At 43.5% G+C, this 15,908-nt stretch overlaps 1 protein-coding gene across 1 annotated transcript in view; it reads right to left on the reverse strand.

Annotated features, from left to right (window-relative positions):
• The window catches only part of SLC5A8 (solute carrier family 5 member 8), a 71,504-nt gene extending 60,487 nt beyond the window's left edge, over positions 1-11,017 (reverse strand). Inside the window, exon 1 of the mRNA XM_082349637.1 lies at positions 4,884-11,017. Coding sequence (XP_082205763.1) covers positions 4,884-5,234 — 351 coding nt within the window. The 5' untranslated portion in view covers positions 5,235-11,017. The remainder of the gene's footprint in view (positions 1-4,883) is intronic.
• Positions 11,018-15,908: the final 4,891 nt, after the last annotated feature.

Here is a 15,908-nt window from a genome sequence, read left to right on the forward strand (position 1 = left end):
TACTCGTTGGAAACACAATGCAAATCTAGGACCATTTGATGCCAAACTCTGTGCACCTAACCACTCTGTTATTCAAAATAACAAGAAAACTGCCCACGTGTCTAAGATTCATTCAGAGTGAGTGAGTGGCACTGACACATAATAGGGCCTCCTAAAATAACTGATGAGTAAAGAATATACAATGCAGTGTAGTGAGTGCTTTGGGGCAAGAGTTCCAGCCCTTGTTCCAGCCTTACTCTTGACTCCACGAGTTTGGGACACTCTAAATCTCAATTTCCTCCTTTTGAAAATGTGGATCATAGTAATCATTCTTTCCCCGCTTACTTTGCAGGATTTTGGAGACTATCAAATGATGTAAATGGATGGACAAATGTTGTAAACTGTTCACTTAAGAGTTAAGACGTTAAGAAGCTGGTAACCAAATCCATAGGCCTTGAGAATTTGAATCTCAGTGAATTACACGAGTCGAAATCATCCAAGTATATTTTGGAAGACTTTTTAGAAAACCCAAGAAGTGTCTTGAAGCATGGGAACAGAGCTGTGTTATTTCTTCTGAGTTGTTTTAGTAAAACTCTATTAAAAATAAATGTACATGAATTGACAGAGAAGTCTTTGCCTTTTCTAGGTATGTGTATCCATACTGCTGGAGACTAAAGAAAACTGAAGAGGAAAATGTGATGGAGGTAAGAATGTAGCAAGTTGAACAACAACAACAACAACAACAACAAAAATATATATATATATATACATATATATTTTCCCCTCTCACAATACTAACTCAAGACAGAACCAAGAATTCTATCACTAACTCAGTGGCAAATGAAAAAAGTGCACAACCTAAAAGTTGAGAATTATGTTCTATTCTGAGGCCTCACTGAGGACTATAGCCCAGGGAGGCAGCCTCTCAGACAGCTCTGAGGGACTGTTCCAAAGAGGTAAGGGAGGAGCCAGGATATATAGGAGTATTTGCTGGGAAACAAAACAAAACAGAACATGTAGTTGAACATCAAAAGATTACTGCTAATCACAAAGAACTGACATCTCAAGTTAATGATTTTAGTGCTTTTCTGTGTATGGGAAAATGCAAGAGTCTGAGCTTACTGAAATCCTTCCTTTCATATACATCTTATCTACCTAGGGCCAGTATCCTATTTTTCTCCATCCTGGATTCCCCTCAGGGTGAACCATGGGGGGCAGCTGCAGTGGCTGATGGCTTGGTGGCCACAACATCTTTTGTTTACCGAATGGCAGGGGCAGTCTTTGTCCATCTCAGATACTGGGCTGCTAAAGAAATACCTAAAGATCAAGCCACTGATCAGTAGGCTCAGAGAATAGCTCTAGGATTTCTAGACAAAACTACAGAATAACAGTAGGTGTCTATGTTACCAAGCAGGACCCTATGGTACCTTCCCGGGACAGACCCCTGTCCCCACGTCCTCTGCCTGCCTCTTGTTTATAGAAAAGCTGTAGTCTTCCAGGCCTCCTCTGAGTCACAAAAGCCTGGCTCAAGAATTAATGATTGAAAGGGTGTGAGTATGTAGTGACAAAGGAGCAGATGGGCCAGGAGAACTAGTAACAATTCAAACAGTAAATCAGCAATATGGCAGTCACAGAATCTTTAGTTCCTCCCCGAAGTACCAAGATAACAGTATCTGATGCACATTTCCTGAGTTGTTTTACAGATGCTAAAACCTCCGTCAAATGGAAGAAGTTAATTACTTGATGACCATGAGCATGTAGCCCCAGACCTACTGGAGCCTGAGGATTGATAATGTTAACCCCTGTGACACTGCCCTATTACCTCACCACCAATCTATCAGAGAATTTTGCACAAGGTGGTCACATACTCTGCTGCGACTCCCCTCCCTCACCTTGCCTTTAAAAATGCTTCCCTAAAACCCACTGGGGAGTTCAGAATTTTTTTTATCATTAGCTGCCCCAGACTAATAATAAAAGCTGCACTTTCCTCCACCGCAACCTGGTGTCAGTAGATTGGCTTTACTGCGCATGGACGAGCGGACCCAAGTTTGGTTCAGTAACACCTATAGTCAGTTGAGATCTCTCATAGTCCTCAGTACTTCGAATAACTTAGCGACACTAAGATTTCTATTGAATTTTTTTAAAAAAGAGAGAGAGAGAGTCTGGGCAACGTAGTTCAAACACATTGATTTTGCTGAATCCAGAAACATCCTGAAGAAACGGTGAATGCAGTTGGGCTCCTGCATATTTCTTCTCTGTGAATCTGGAAGTTGCTATACACCTATCAGGACTACACCTTGAAGGCAGTGATAAATAGATATCACAAATGCTTCTGCACAGCCAATTGTAGCTAACAATCTGGAACTAGGGAAAGATTTCATACTTGCACAAGAATGCCAGGGTATCTCAATGCTGGACTTCTTATTCTGTATAGTTGATTCCATCTCTCAGCATAAAACAAACAAAATATGCCACAAGAAAGTGTTTTCCATGACCAACTGCCAGGGACATAGCATGTTACCTAACTTCCCTGTCCCCAGTGGCCTGGCATCCGCTAGGCGTGGACACCGTCAGTGTGTCCACAACCCCTTGAGTCCTGCACCACGTCCCTTTTGCCTGCACCATTCTAAGCTCTGCTCAGGGTTATAACACTCACCGGAGCCTTCAGAAGCAGCCAGTATGCACCACTACACAGCCTCTAGGCATGTGTCCATTTTGCTTCAGGCTCTCTTGTGTAGCTTAACTTACTCGGAATCTCTGTCTGCAAAATGGGGCTCTCACAGTATAAGAATTATTTTGAGTATTGAGTCAGATAATGTACGTCAAACAGGCAACCCAGCGCCCAGCCTGTATTAAGCATTCAGTAAACGTTCGCTTTTTGCCATTTTTAGCTGGAACCCTGCTAACTTAGCCTCCACCCCTGCAAACGTGTGGGAAATCTGTTTCTGGTTGAGCTAATGTTGCTGACCCGAAGAGGCACAGGTCAGTGATTATGAGAGGAGCATTCACCTATGGGGACTGAAGTCCTCTTGCCAGGTTCTTCAAACCCTTTCTGGGTTTTGGAGTTGGTTAACTACAGATCAGAGCTCACGGACTCAAAATGCCTACAGATCTCGTCAGGTAAAATACACCAACTGGATCAGCCAGGCGTTCATATATTACCAGGTTGAGATATTTCTTATATCCATTAAGAAATATGTCCTCTGACATCTCCCTCAAAGCAAGAACTCCCTTCAGTCCTTTCCATTTTCCCTTTTGCATTTTTGATAAAGACCTAAATGTAGATAGATTTCTCTACCATAAGAAAGTAACCATGCAGATACAATGAAGAGACCTCAATATAGAAATTAATAGGGAATGAGAGCAACGGCTGTAAACTGGGGTTCCTGTTGCCACAGGGAATGTGAGCCCAGTGTCACTAGTCTTTTAAGTTTCAAAAGAAGTCAGAATCTGGAATTTTATTTGACTTCTCATCATCATTAAATGCTAAATTAAATTTTTTTCAAAACATTATAAGGGTCAACAACAACAAAATAGACCTAAGACTGAGTTTGTCTGGGCTAATCAGTTTGTCACTTTTGAGCAAAACAAAGAAACTCTACCCTGCTCACTTCTGGGGCGATGACTAAACGCTCTCAAACACAAGGACCAGAGTGCAAAGAAGGCCATGCTGCACCAAGGGCACCTCACCCTGCAATGACATCACTAGAGCCCAGGCAGTTTGTCACCAACACTTGTTGTGCCATTGGGGCTCGTCCCCAGCACCAGTTGAACCAGTCTCACTAAGAAACCACCATCCAGTGGCTCTGGGTTGGGGCAAACACTACATGAACTCAAGGACAAGGTGGCTGCTGAGAATGAGGCTCGGGGTCCTTGGATAATGGTCTATTAGAGAGAACACTTCTGCAGGTTTGTCCACGGAGCTCATGGAACTGGGCCCGACCACTCCCCTAAACTTTTATCCTCCCCTGACACTCCCACTCAACAGCTCTTTAAACTCAGCCAAACATTCACACTATCTTTGCAAAGCCCTTTCCGGCAGACAATTTGAGAAAATTTATAACCAGGGGACCTGTGCAACTGGAAAGATGGTTTCCCTTAATCATCTCTCCACAGAGAGAGAAGGCAGAGAAGCTTAAGAACTCTGCAGCCAAATTTCCCTAGTGATCCCAAGGGAACAACCTCTACCACCATCAGCCCAATACTTATGGTCAACATTTATTCAGCACTTACCCTGTGCCAGACACTATTCTAAACGCTGCCCTTGCATCATCTCATTTAATCCCCCCAACAACCAGATGAGGTAGGTGGTATAATTATTCCCATTTTGAGATTAAGAAAGAGGCACAAAAGGTTAAATAAGTCAGCCAAGGTTACCCAGCTAGTAAGCATAGAATCTGGTCTCAAACACGAGATTCAGAACCTTAACCATGTGGGTGCCTGACTCTCTGTGGGAGGCATGTTTGTGGAGACGGAAGGAGGGGAGAGTACCCATAGTTCCTGGAAGAGTGAGTGGACCGAGGACCTGGAATGAGGGGATTCCTTTCAAGGAGGAGGAGCTGAGACTTATCCTTCCCCAAGATAATAAGTTGAAAAATCTTTCCCCTTGACTTGGAATCAAAGATGTTAAAGCAGAAATGGCCTTACCGAGCACTAGTCCAAATAACTCCATTTACTCTGGAGCCTCTCTTTTCCCCTGAGCTCATGAAAGTTAAGTCCCAAGATTTTTTTTCGCCTTTACAGGACACCTCTCCCCAAAAGGGGAGGGCAGAAGAGGTGATGGATATGAACGGGGAGACACTTGGAGGTGGTGGTGAGTCTGCCCCCAGGAAAATCCCTCCAGGAGCCTGAAAAGTACTCCCCTCACCCCATCACCTCTCCCCGGGCCCTCCCTCACCCTGTACCTCGTAGGTGCTGGTAATTTCCAGTTTGTAGAATACCGGGAGGAAGATCTCCGCGCTGAGGACCACCACAAAGAAGTAGGTGATGGCAAAGATGCTGAATATGGCCCCAAAACGGTAGACCTCGGAGGGGGTGCCCAGGACGGTGACAGCCGACATGAAGCTGGCGGTGAGGGACATCGCCACGGGCACGGCGGTCATCCTGCGGCCGCCCATCAAGAAGTCCTTGGAGGTCTTCTGGCCGCGCCCCGCGAAGGCGTAGTAGATGCCGATGACGGCCGAGATGAGTAGCATCCCGGCGAACACTACATAGTCCCACACCACGAAGGTGCCGATGTCCCGCGTTGAGGCCATGGCCGCGCGGTTGCCGGGGCCCTGCGCGCAAACTGGCGGCTCCGCGGCTCGCAGCCGGAGCCGGAGCTTCACCTGCGCGCCCTGCGCTCACTTATTCCCAAACCCCGCGCGGCGGGCGTGGCGCCCTAAGGGGATTAGAGGCGTCTGGCAGGTGTCGGCCCCCGCCGGCACCCAGCGTCTCGCGAAAGGGAAAGAAGGGTACGCTCTGGCAGCAGCCTCTGCGCCCACCGCAATGGGACTTCGGGGACCCCACCCCCAGGTGCCAGGCCAGGGTGGCTCCCCGAGGGCCGCGGACACCTGGGCAGGTGAGAACTTGGAGCTTCCAGCCGCCTCTGGCGAATCCTCAAGGAGCGCTCAGAGAAAATTTTATCAAGTGGCACCCGAGGGAACGCACTATTTAAAGGAGCAGGCGACCTATGGGAGACGTGGGTCAAAGGGCAATTGTCACGCCTTTATTTATTTATTTTTTTGACATCTTTAGTGGAGTATAATTGCTTTACAATGGTGTGTTACTTTCTGCTTTATAACAAAGTGAATCAGCTATACTTACATATATATCCCCATATCTCCTCCCTCTTGCATCTCCCTCCCATCCTCCCTATCCCACCCCTACAAATACCGTATGCTAACACGCCTTTACTTTTAGCTTTCCAGTTCAACAGGCTGGATCCTTACGGGAAGATACACCTGGAATTTTTCAATTGCCTTATGTGATAAATTGATGGGCGATTCAGGTGACAGTGTTCAGTGAGCTGAGGACCCAGTCCTTAGGCACGTAAGCAGTTATAAAGGAGAGGAACAAGTCTGTGCTACTGGTTGCCTGCGCTTTCATTCAACAAACAATTTTGATTCCTAACAGTCTCTCCTACAAATGATAGTTGCTATAATATCAGAAATACCTACTATTTAATGAGCCTTACCATGTGACATATAACACGCTTGGCACCTTGTACATTAACTAGTGTAATACTTACTATTACCCTTGATATAGAAATCATCTCCATTTTTCAAATAAGGAAGCTGGCCGAAACACTTTCCCAAGGAAATGGTAGAGATTAAGATTTTTAATCCAGGTCTGTTACAGAATTTGTTCTCTTAATCACAATGCTATACCTTTGTAGAGTACAAATGTAGACACATGTTAAATGTAGGCACAAATATGTACACCTAAATGAAGATACCTGAAAGCATATGGAAGACAAGATCATTTCCAGTAGTAGCACTCAGTATTTTAAGTGGCTTGCCTTGAAATATTACTAACAACACGAGTCCTGCCTGTAAAGCAATGTGATTCTCAGGTTTTTCTTCTAAAATAGGCCCTCTGGCCAAATATGCCCTGGCATAGGTGTATTTCAAGCCATCCTTGTTCATCTTCATACATCTTTATAATTTACCAGTTGACCCTTGGTAAACAATCCACAGAATGCATTTAGCCCAGCCTAGTATGTGAAGAAAGCTATATCAGACTTTATTTTTTTGTAAACTGACGTTACGTGTATAACACTTTTGAAAGGAAATAAAGAAGGAAATATAAGCTAAATCCAAGTAATTTAATTATTTAAACAATTACATGGTTTGGAATTATGTCCCAACTGTGTGAAATTTACTATGTTTGCACTTATTATGACTCTCTTGGACAGAGACAGTATTTTCTCCTACTGTCCCTGCCTGGAGCTCAAACTCTCACCATGAAACAGCACCATAAAAGTTATAGCATCCACTACATCTGGGGTTCTTCCATCTCCACACAAACTGTAGTGCTTAGCTTTACGACCCCTCCCAAGATTCACTGTGCACTGCCAGTGTACTCTACCCCCATTAGCGTCCTGCCAGAGGATTAAGTGAGATGATATGTTCTCTGGAGATGATGGCCTCTGATTGTATGGAGAGAGAGGCATTTTGGTGGAAAACACCCAGACAACAGAGGGTTGGCTGTCCAGTTCTCTGATAATGGGAGATGTTATGACTTTGAACCCAGCATAGTAGTAGTAGTTGTGGGGAGGACAAGAGGTCTTCCCACCTACTTTTAGGGAGACATTTCCTTTTCAAAATGGACCACGATGCCTGTTTTTAGTCCAGTTAAATGTGACTTCCTAGCAATTCATCCTACATTTTCTGGCCCTTGACCAGCTCTCAGACATCTTTTCCTACCACTTCTTTTCTCCATTTACTCTACTCCAGCCACATTATCTTCTCACTGTTCCTGGAACATGCCAAGCCTGTTTCTGTCTCAGGGCCTTTGCATGTGTTGCATCCTCTGCCTTGAATGCTCTTCTTCAGGATATCACCATGATTCCTACCTTCACTTCATTCAGGTCAAATGTCATCTCCAAAAACCTTCCCTGCCCATTCCATCTATCGCTTTCTACTCCCTTACTTTGTTTTTTTTGTTTGTTTGTTTGTTTTAATATACAAATACAATCTGACATAGTTCTTTGTTTATCTTGTTTGTAGTCTGTCTTCTCCCACTGGAATAGAAGCCCCATGAAGGCAGGGACTTTCTCTCTCTTTTGCTCATCACTATACTCCCTGGGTCTTAAACCTGGTACATGGTAGTTATTTTAAAAAATATTTGTTGAATATGTGAATAGACAAAGGAAGGGATTATTAGGAAATTCTCTCAAATAAATTGACTCAGTCTTGGTTTTTAATGTTGACAATTTCATCTTTTTTCTGTGTTTCATAGACATTTTGGAGGAAAAATGAGAGAAGCTACATCAGGAACTACTTTTTATTTTAAAGCTACATTTAGACCTACAGCAGTTGTCTTTAATTTATCGTTATGTGTTCTTTACCCATTTTATCAATTAATATTGCATTTGGCTGAGAACGACAGGAACCAAAATAACGATGGTGTAAGCAAGATAAATGTTTACTTCTCTTTCACACTTAAAGATGTCCAAAGATAAGTAGCTGAGGATTGAGGTGGGGAGAGGGGTGAGGCCACATGAAATGATTTGGGATCCAAACTCCTCTCTTACAGTTCTACCATCCTCAGATTTGATTTCCATCTCAGCAAGAGGAAGGAAAGGGCTGCTTAGGGTATGTCCACATCCTTCAAGGACATTTCCCATCACTTTTATGTGACAGTTCCACTTATATCTCATTGAATAGAACTCAGTCACATGGTCACATCTAGTTGCCAGAGAGACTGGGAAATGAAGTCTTTGTGCTAAGGGGCCACGGGCCAAACTAAATTTGGGGGCCCTACTTCTAAAGAAGAAGAGGAGAATAGACACTGGGGGATGACCAGCAGTCTCTGCCACATCTAACTTAACCACAACCTTCACCAAACAAACTTCTTTCTCAGAGTTTCCCAGGAATTTTTACCATTTCCCCATGGGTCATCCTTAGCTGACAAAGTTAGAAGTCCTCAGGTTTAAAAACACAAATCAACTGTGCCAATGACTAGCTCCTACCTTACCCTTCTCTACTTAAAGTTGATAGTCTCTGGTTTTTCCTCTTCTTTTCAAAAACAGCTATTCTCTCCTCAAGAAACCACTCAGAAGACCCCTAACACTAGGGCCACACAGAAGCAGACAGGAGCGCGAGTGAAGTGGCTGACTCAGAATGGGGGACACAGAGGGACACTGCGGTGCCCGGTCACAGCAGGCTACCCCTTACTCAGTTGCTCACAGCCCTTGAAGAAAGCATTTCTCAAGTGCATTTTGACGTGTGATCTGCTGGTTTTATAATCAACGTGCATTGATTTTAGGAACACATTTAGTACACAGGATGTTGTAAAGTCAACGCTCATTAAGATTAGGTACAGGCACTATCCCCAACTGTCTTGTTATACAGACTACATTCTTTTAAGGAAGAGTCATGGCTGCAGTAGGAAACACTTCCCGTGATACACAGAATGTTGCGATGACATCTGTTGTAATGGAATTATATTTGTGTCAGACACTTGGTGAAGGAAGGACAGGATTTCAAGCTCACAGAAGTTCTAAATACAAGGCTATGATAAAGATTGGTTTGGGGGACTTCCCTGGTGGTACAGTGGTTAAGAATCTGCCTGCCAATGCAGGGGACACGGGTTCGAGCCCTGGTCCGGGAAGATCCCACATGCCGCGGAGCAACTAAGCCCATGCACCACAACTATTGAGCCTGCGCTCTAGAGCCCACGAGCCGCAACTACTGAGCCTGCGTGCTGCAACTGCTGAAGCCCGCATGCCTAGAGCCCGGGCTCCACAACAAAGAGAAGCCACTGCAATGAGAAGCCCATACACCGCAACGAAGAGTAGCCCCTGCTCGCTGCAACTAGAGAAAGCCTGCGCGTAGCAACGAAGACCCAATGCAGCCAAAAAATAAATTAATTAATTAAAAAATAAAAGATTGGTTTGGTAACAAATAATATTTAAAATTATTAACAAATCAGCAGTTAAGAAAGTTACATGAGTTGCCTTCAAGTTTAAAACATCATTGGCTTGTTGCCTAAAAGTTACTTTAGTTTATAAACCAGATCCCTCCCTAAATAAGGTAAATAATATTAGCTATAGGGTAGAAGGTCTCACTTTTTTTGTTTCTCTCCAGAGCTTTCCTACTGAGTTCACTTTTATCCCTCTCACTAATCAGTGTACTTATAAACATATAAAAATATGTAATAAGCTTATTCATGCAATGCCTTCTAACTGCACAGTTCATTCAGGTTTTAGAAGTATATTCACATTTAATATTTTGTGAAAAATAGCAATTTAAACCACAATAGGTTTATATTACACCTTTTTCCCAGTCCCATTTATGGTATGTTTTTAAAATTTGGCAAAATAAACTTTTCCCCCAGAAAAGTAATCGGTGGCCCTGCAAATTGGTGGCCTGTTACATCTGAAGGCCCTAGATATAGATGGCCAACAGAGCCAAACAGGTTTCCTTGGAGTGAAATAATGTTTGGTATTCCTATTACTCACCTCACACTGCTGGGAACATGTTTATTTACCATTTATCCTGAAACAAGGAAATAAGAAATTTATATTGAAAATTACAGCATTGCATTATTAGTTGCTTCACACATCTTTTTGTCTTCTGCAGAAATATAGGAGTTTTTCTGAATGGCCTCTTTAATTTTTTTTTTAAAGCAGAGTAGCTAGGGAGGTCAATGGGAACAGACTGACACTTGCTGGTAATTATGCTCAAGTGGAAAAAGGACCTAGAATGCGCTGACATGGGTCATAGCTCATGCGAGGAACTCAAACCTTCACAAGAAGACAACCATCCCCACTCACCTTGGCACATGCCTCCCCCCTAGTTTTCTCTCCCATCTATGGTTCTTTATAAATGCTCTCACCCCCACCTCCTCCTGGGTGAGATGGGTGATAGAGTCTCACCCATCATTAAAGGTGGACTCAATTTTCGACATTCTTCATGAAATATTTCACTATTCCTAACCCTACCAGCCCACAACCAGATGTACTCTCTCCCTGCCTTGAGCGCTTTTACCATGTTTGTACTGCATTTTTGGCCTTCATACTGGTATGGTCTTGTAGTCGTTTTAATCAAGGCTGTTAAAGCAGGATAATCTCAAAGATTCCATGAGTCCAAAAGCAGGAACTAGAAAGCCACTCTACATACCTGCTTCATTTTCCCCTCTCTCTCCAGATGGGTTTTCTCTGCACTGCCACAGTTATAGGGCCAGAAATGTCCAAGCCAGTGCTTATATGCCCTTAATTCAGTAAACAACAGAGGTCGATTAGCACCTTTGAATTTTAATTGTCAATCCCTTGGAGAGGAAATCTGATTGGTACAGCTTGGGTCCCATGTCTCTGGACCCCAATCCCATCAGCAGTGGCTGCACAGATTCACCCTGAGAGTGGGGAAGGGGGACTAGTTTCCCATGTGGGAGGTGGTGAGCTGGTGAGATGCTCTGAAAGGTGCCTCCTCTATCAGACATCTATGCCATTTTGTTATCTCCTGTGAGAGTAAAATAAGCTCCTTGGGAAAAGGGACTGGGCTTGCTCATCGTCATAAATCCCCAGAACCCAGCACTGTTTGTTGCCTAAAAAAATGCTAAACATGCTGTTGTATGGACCCTACTTTACCGTGCTTGTTGGCATTAAGATTTTTGCCTGCTTTCAAGATGGAGGAAGAAGCCAGGAGCCAAGGAATACAGGCTGCCCCTAGGAGCTGGAAAGGGCAAGAAAACAGGTTCTCTGGATAAAGAGGAGCAGCTGTAACAACACCCTGATTTTAACCCAGTAAGACCCATGTCAGACTTCTGACCTGTAGACCTGTAAGATAATAAATGTTTGTTCTTCTAAGCCACTCAAAAAAAAAAAAAAAAAAAAAGAATTTCCCAAGAATTTCTAAAAATGAAGTTTGGAAACCTGAGAGTGATCTAATTGGATCTTGGATCTTGAAATCATCATACCAAGTTATTTTTCTTGCTGACAGATTTGCAACAGATATAACAAGATTTCATTTAACTTCTATTAAACCTAGGTGCAGTAAACGTATTATACTTAATGTTGATGACTCTAAAGACAGATCTATATCAATTAGATCAACAAACTTAAACTAACCTTAATATCAGGTATTAACTTAATAGAGCATTTACCTGGTCATGTGAACTTGAAACTCATTTTGTCTAGCTTCTTTTATATTTACTTTGTAAGCACTTAAAGTCAATTAAATAGAGCCCTTTATAAATTCAATTTTGATAATACTTTCCAAAGGCAGAGATATCTCATATGTATAATGTGTACACAGACATATAAACAAACAATACTAGAGATCTCATAGCGTCACTTAAAAAAACTCAGTTATGAATGGGGTATTACAATACAAACTTACTAGCTTACAAAGAACAGTTGGAATACATTAAAGTTGCTTGCACAGATGACTAAGGCTTTACCATTTGTTCTTGATGATCCCTTATGAAGCTTATGAATTAAAGTTTGGCTGAGGGAGCATTCCTAGCAGTTTTGAGGGTTGTTTTTTTTTTTTTAATGTTATTCCTGCATCCCTTTTTTTCTTCAGTTCCAAGCAATATAGTTTGATTAGATAAGCTCCAGAGATCCCAGGTAGATCATTTACATCTCAAAGGCACAGGAAGAGAAATGCAAATTCCTCCTTTAACTACTTATACAAAACCTAGCCATCTTGGGCTATTTTCAGGGAACTTTCTTTTTTTTTCCAGTTCCCAAATATCCACTTCAGTTTAAACAAACAAATAACAGTAATAGACAATAATACATATCATCTGCTCACATTCGTATGCCCCACTTTCAGCAAAACCAGGAAGAGAAAAAGGGATTTGAACTCAGGTACCGAGACACTCATTCACATACACACACACCCTCCCAAGATAAAAGAAATTGCAAAAGACCAACTTTGATGTAATAGCCGAGCCGTTAGGGGCCTTTGCTCTCCAGATCTCAGAGAGTATTGAGGCATTTTTTTTCATTTAGGGAGCATAGCTAAAGATCTCCTAGTTTTGCAAATATACCCCAGGGGGCTGTAAGATGGAACAGAGCTCTGATCATCCATACTTAATTATTCACGGCCGGTGTTATCAAATATCAAGCAAACAGCAATTCAAATCGGTCTCTCAGGGTCACAGTTCCCTAGCCCCAAAAGGAAGATTCCCAACCTATGCCCCATCAGTCCAAGAGGGGAGAACCCCAACCAATGCCCCATCGGAGATGCAGCTGAATGAATGACCAAGGCTAGTTCAAAAGGGAAAATCCCAACCAATGCTCTGCCTCAGGTGAAACTAATGCAACAGGGAAGGATACCCTGGTGTCATCACACACGAACCCCATTATTCTCCAGGGACGTCTCAACTGGTCAATGCAAGTACTAACACACAAACATATGGTCCCACAAACAAAGGATCAGACGAGGCGTGGTCCAGAAATTACACTTCCATTCCCAGACGGAGGCTCCAGAGCAGCCTGCCTCCTGAAAGAGAATGGACCAGGAGTGGCTCACCCCAAAATGATACACACAAAAACAAAAACAACTAAGCTACGGTCACAACGACAGAAAATCTGAGGAGGTAGAGTCTAAAATTCCGCTTCCACTCCCAGACGGAGGCCTCCAAACAGATTGGCCCCAACTCTCAAAAGAAAGTGGACCCAGTGGCTCACTTCCCGCAAGGGAAGCAGCCCAGATGCAGTGAAGAGAACTCCCAGCCTGCACAAGCTGGAGTGACTCACCCAACGACACCGAATGTGGACCGCGGCTCCAGACGTTTCTCGGGTCCAAACAGCCTCGTGCCATGGGCGGCCGGCGCCTGTTGGGGACAGTGCCTCCAAGATTTCCTGAGCGAAATGGGCTCTGGCAGCTGCTGGAGGCTCAGGGAAGGGGCTGCCCCCTGCTGGGGTCGACCTGCCATGGGCACAGACTCCTCGGCTGGCTTCGCCAAAATTGTTAGCGCAAGTTTATGTGCCCGACGCACAGTGAGGTCAAACAAACCGAAACGTTGGAGTTTGGAGCAAAGAAAGGTTTATTGCAGGGCCAAGCAAGGAGACGGGTAGCTCATGCCCTAAAAAGCCCCGAGCTCCCTGAAGGGTTTCAGCAAAGCATTTTTAAAAGCCAGGTGGGAGGGAGGGGCGTCACAGGGTATGTGATCAGCTCATGCACAATTCTCTGATTAGCTGATGGTGAGGGAGCAGGGTGGTATCACAGGGGTTCACATTATCAGTCCTCAGGCTCCAGGAGGCCTGGGCCTATGTGCTTACGGTCATCAAGTAGTTAACATCTTCCATTTGGTGAGGGGGGTTTCACATCTGTAAAACAACTTAGGAAATGTGCATCAAATATCGTTATCTAGGTACTTTGGAGAGGAGCTAAAGCAGAGGATATGGGGGAAAGGCCTGTCCTGGGAAGGCCCCACAGTGTCCTGCTCGGTTACACTTCCACCTAGGAACACTGAGTAAAGTTCGGAATTTAAAGCAGTACAAGAGTCAGTGTTGTCGACTGAAAAAAAATGCACAACCTGAAAGTTGAGAATTATGTTTTATTCAGTGGACATACTGAGGACTTAAGCCTGGGAGATAGTCTCTCAGATAGCTCTGAGGAACTGCTCTGAAGAGGTAAGGGAGGAACCAGGATATATAGGAGTCTTTGCAACAAAAACCAAGTAGTCAGAACATCAAAAGATTACTGTTAATTAAAGAAAACCAGACATCCCAAGTTAATGCATTTAGCGCTTTTCTATATATGGGAAGATGCAAGAGTCTGGGCTTACTGAAATCACTCCTTTGGTATGCACCTTAACTATCTAGGGCCAGTATCATGTTTTACTCCATCCTGAATCCCCTCAGGGTGCACAGTTGGGGGTGGCTTCAGTGACAGATGACTTACAACATCCTTTGTTTACTGATGTGGCAGGTGACATTGATCATCCACAGGGTCACCACAGGGCTTGAGTTGGGAGAGGTGTAAATGACTCAGAACTACTCCCAAAGGTCTTCTTTTATTTTGTTTCTTATCTGAGTCTCACTCTAACCAACTCAGTGTAATCAATCCTGAGTTGCAGTATTAGGTACTTTATTAAGTAATGGGATCAACCAGCTCAATAAATTTAGTAGGAGGAGCTTCATCTGTTGCCCTAGTGTACTTCCTGTTAGGGAATGAGGGCTATGAAACTCCTTATGTTTCTGTTTTTAGCAGAACTGCTACGGTGGCTCAGTAAGGCCAACTTTTGTGCTATCACAGCCCACATCCTTAGCCTGGTTTTCTGGCACAGATATTTCCTTTCTTTTGCTGCTTGACTTCTGTTGTTTTCCCCAGATTTCAATCTTTTTTGCCTATGTATCTTTTATTGCAAGCAATCTCAACTCCTCTTTTGGATATAGAAGGTTAAACACAAAGAAGGAACAATGTCTAATAAAATATGCTGATTGCACATACTCCACTACTTCCTGAAACAGCACTAAGATGACTAAAATGGCATCAAAGGAATTTTAAAAAAAAACAAAGAGAAGGTGAGAAGATATGACTGCCAATGAAAGATTCAGGACAATTTTGGAAGAATGAATGCAGATAAACAAGTGGAAATTGACTTGGGTTTTAGCTTTCTTCACCTATTAAATACCTTAAGGGAAGGAGGCCAACAAGAACAAAACAGATTGTAGCACAGTACCCCCCAGGAAGAGTCAGAAACAGAGGTGCCGTATACCTTTAAAGGTAAGGATGGGAGGTAGAATGAAAAACTAGAAGGCTTTCCTGGGCAGCCAGGGAACTCCCTCTCCATTTTCTTGTCAGAAAACTAAAAATACCCTTCCTGGAAAGGTTAAACTAAAGAACCTCTGGCTGAGGAACCAGTCACAGCTAAGGCCTGGAGTGAGGTGTTTTCCTAGAAAACAGGGATTAGAGAATGTTTGCCTAAAGAATGATGAGACACCCTCCCCATCCTTTCCACTATTTGGATCCCAGCATGCTGACTGCCAGATGTTTATACTCTCTCAGGCAGGACTGGAGAGGATTCCTTTCTGGAGAAAACAAACAGCTCAAGAGAACACTGGCATTTAGGGGTTCTATAAAAAGACAGGACCCTCACATGATCGTCCTAAAGTGAGACCCTTTCATCCACAAGCCCAGCCTCCACACAGTTTCTGATTAGCTTGTGGTGCCTCTCTCCTTCATTGAATGAACAGCCGGGGATCACTATCCGTTTGGGAAAACCTTTCACGTAAAAGACAGAGACCAAAACAAACTGGGAATGAAACA

This window comes from Balaenoptera borealis, assembly GCF_965194805.1.
Source record: "Balaenoptera borealis genome assembly, chromosome: 13".
NCBI lineage: Eukaryota > Metazoa > Chordata > Mammalia > Artiodactyla > Balaenopteridae > Balaenoptera > Balaenoptera borealis.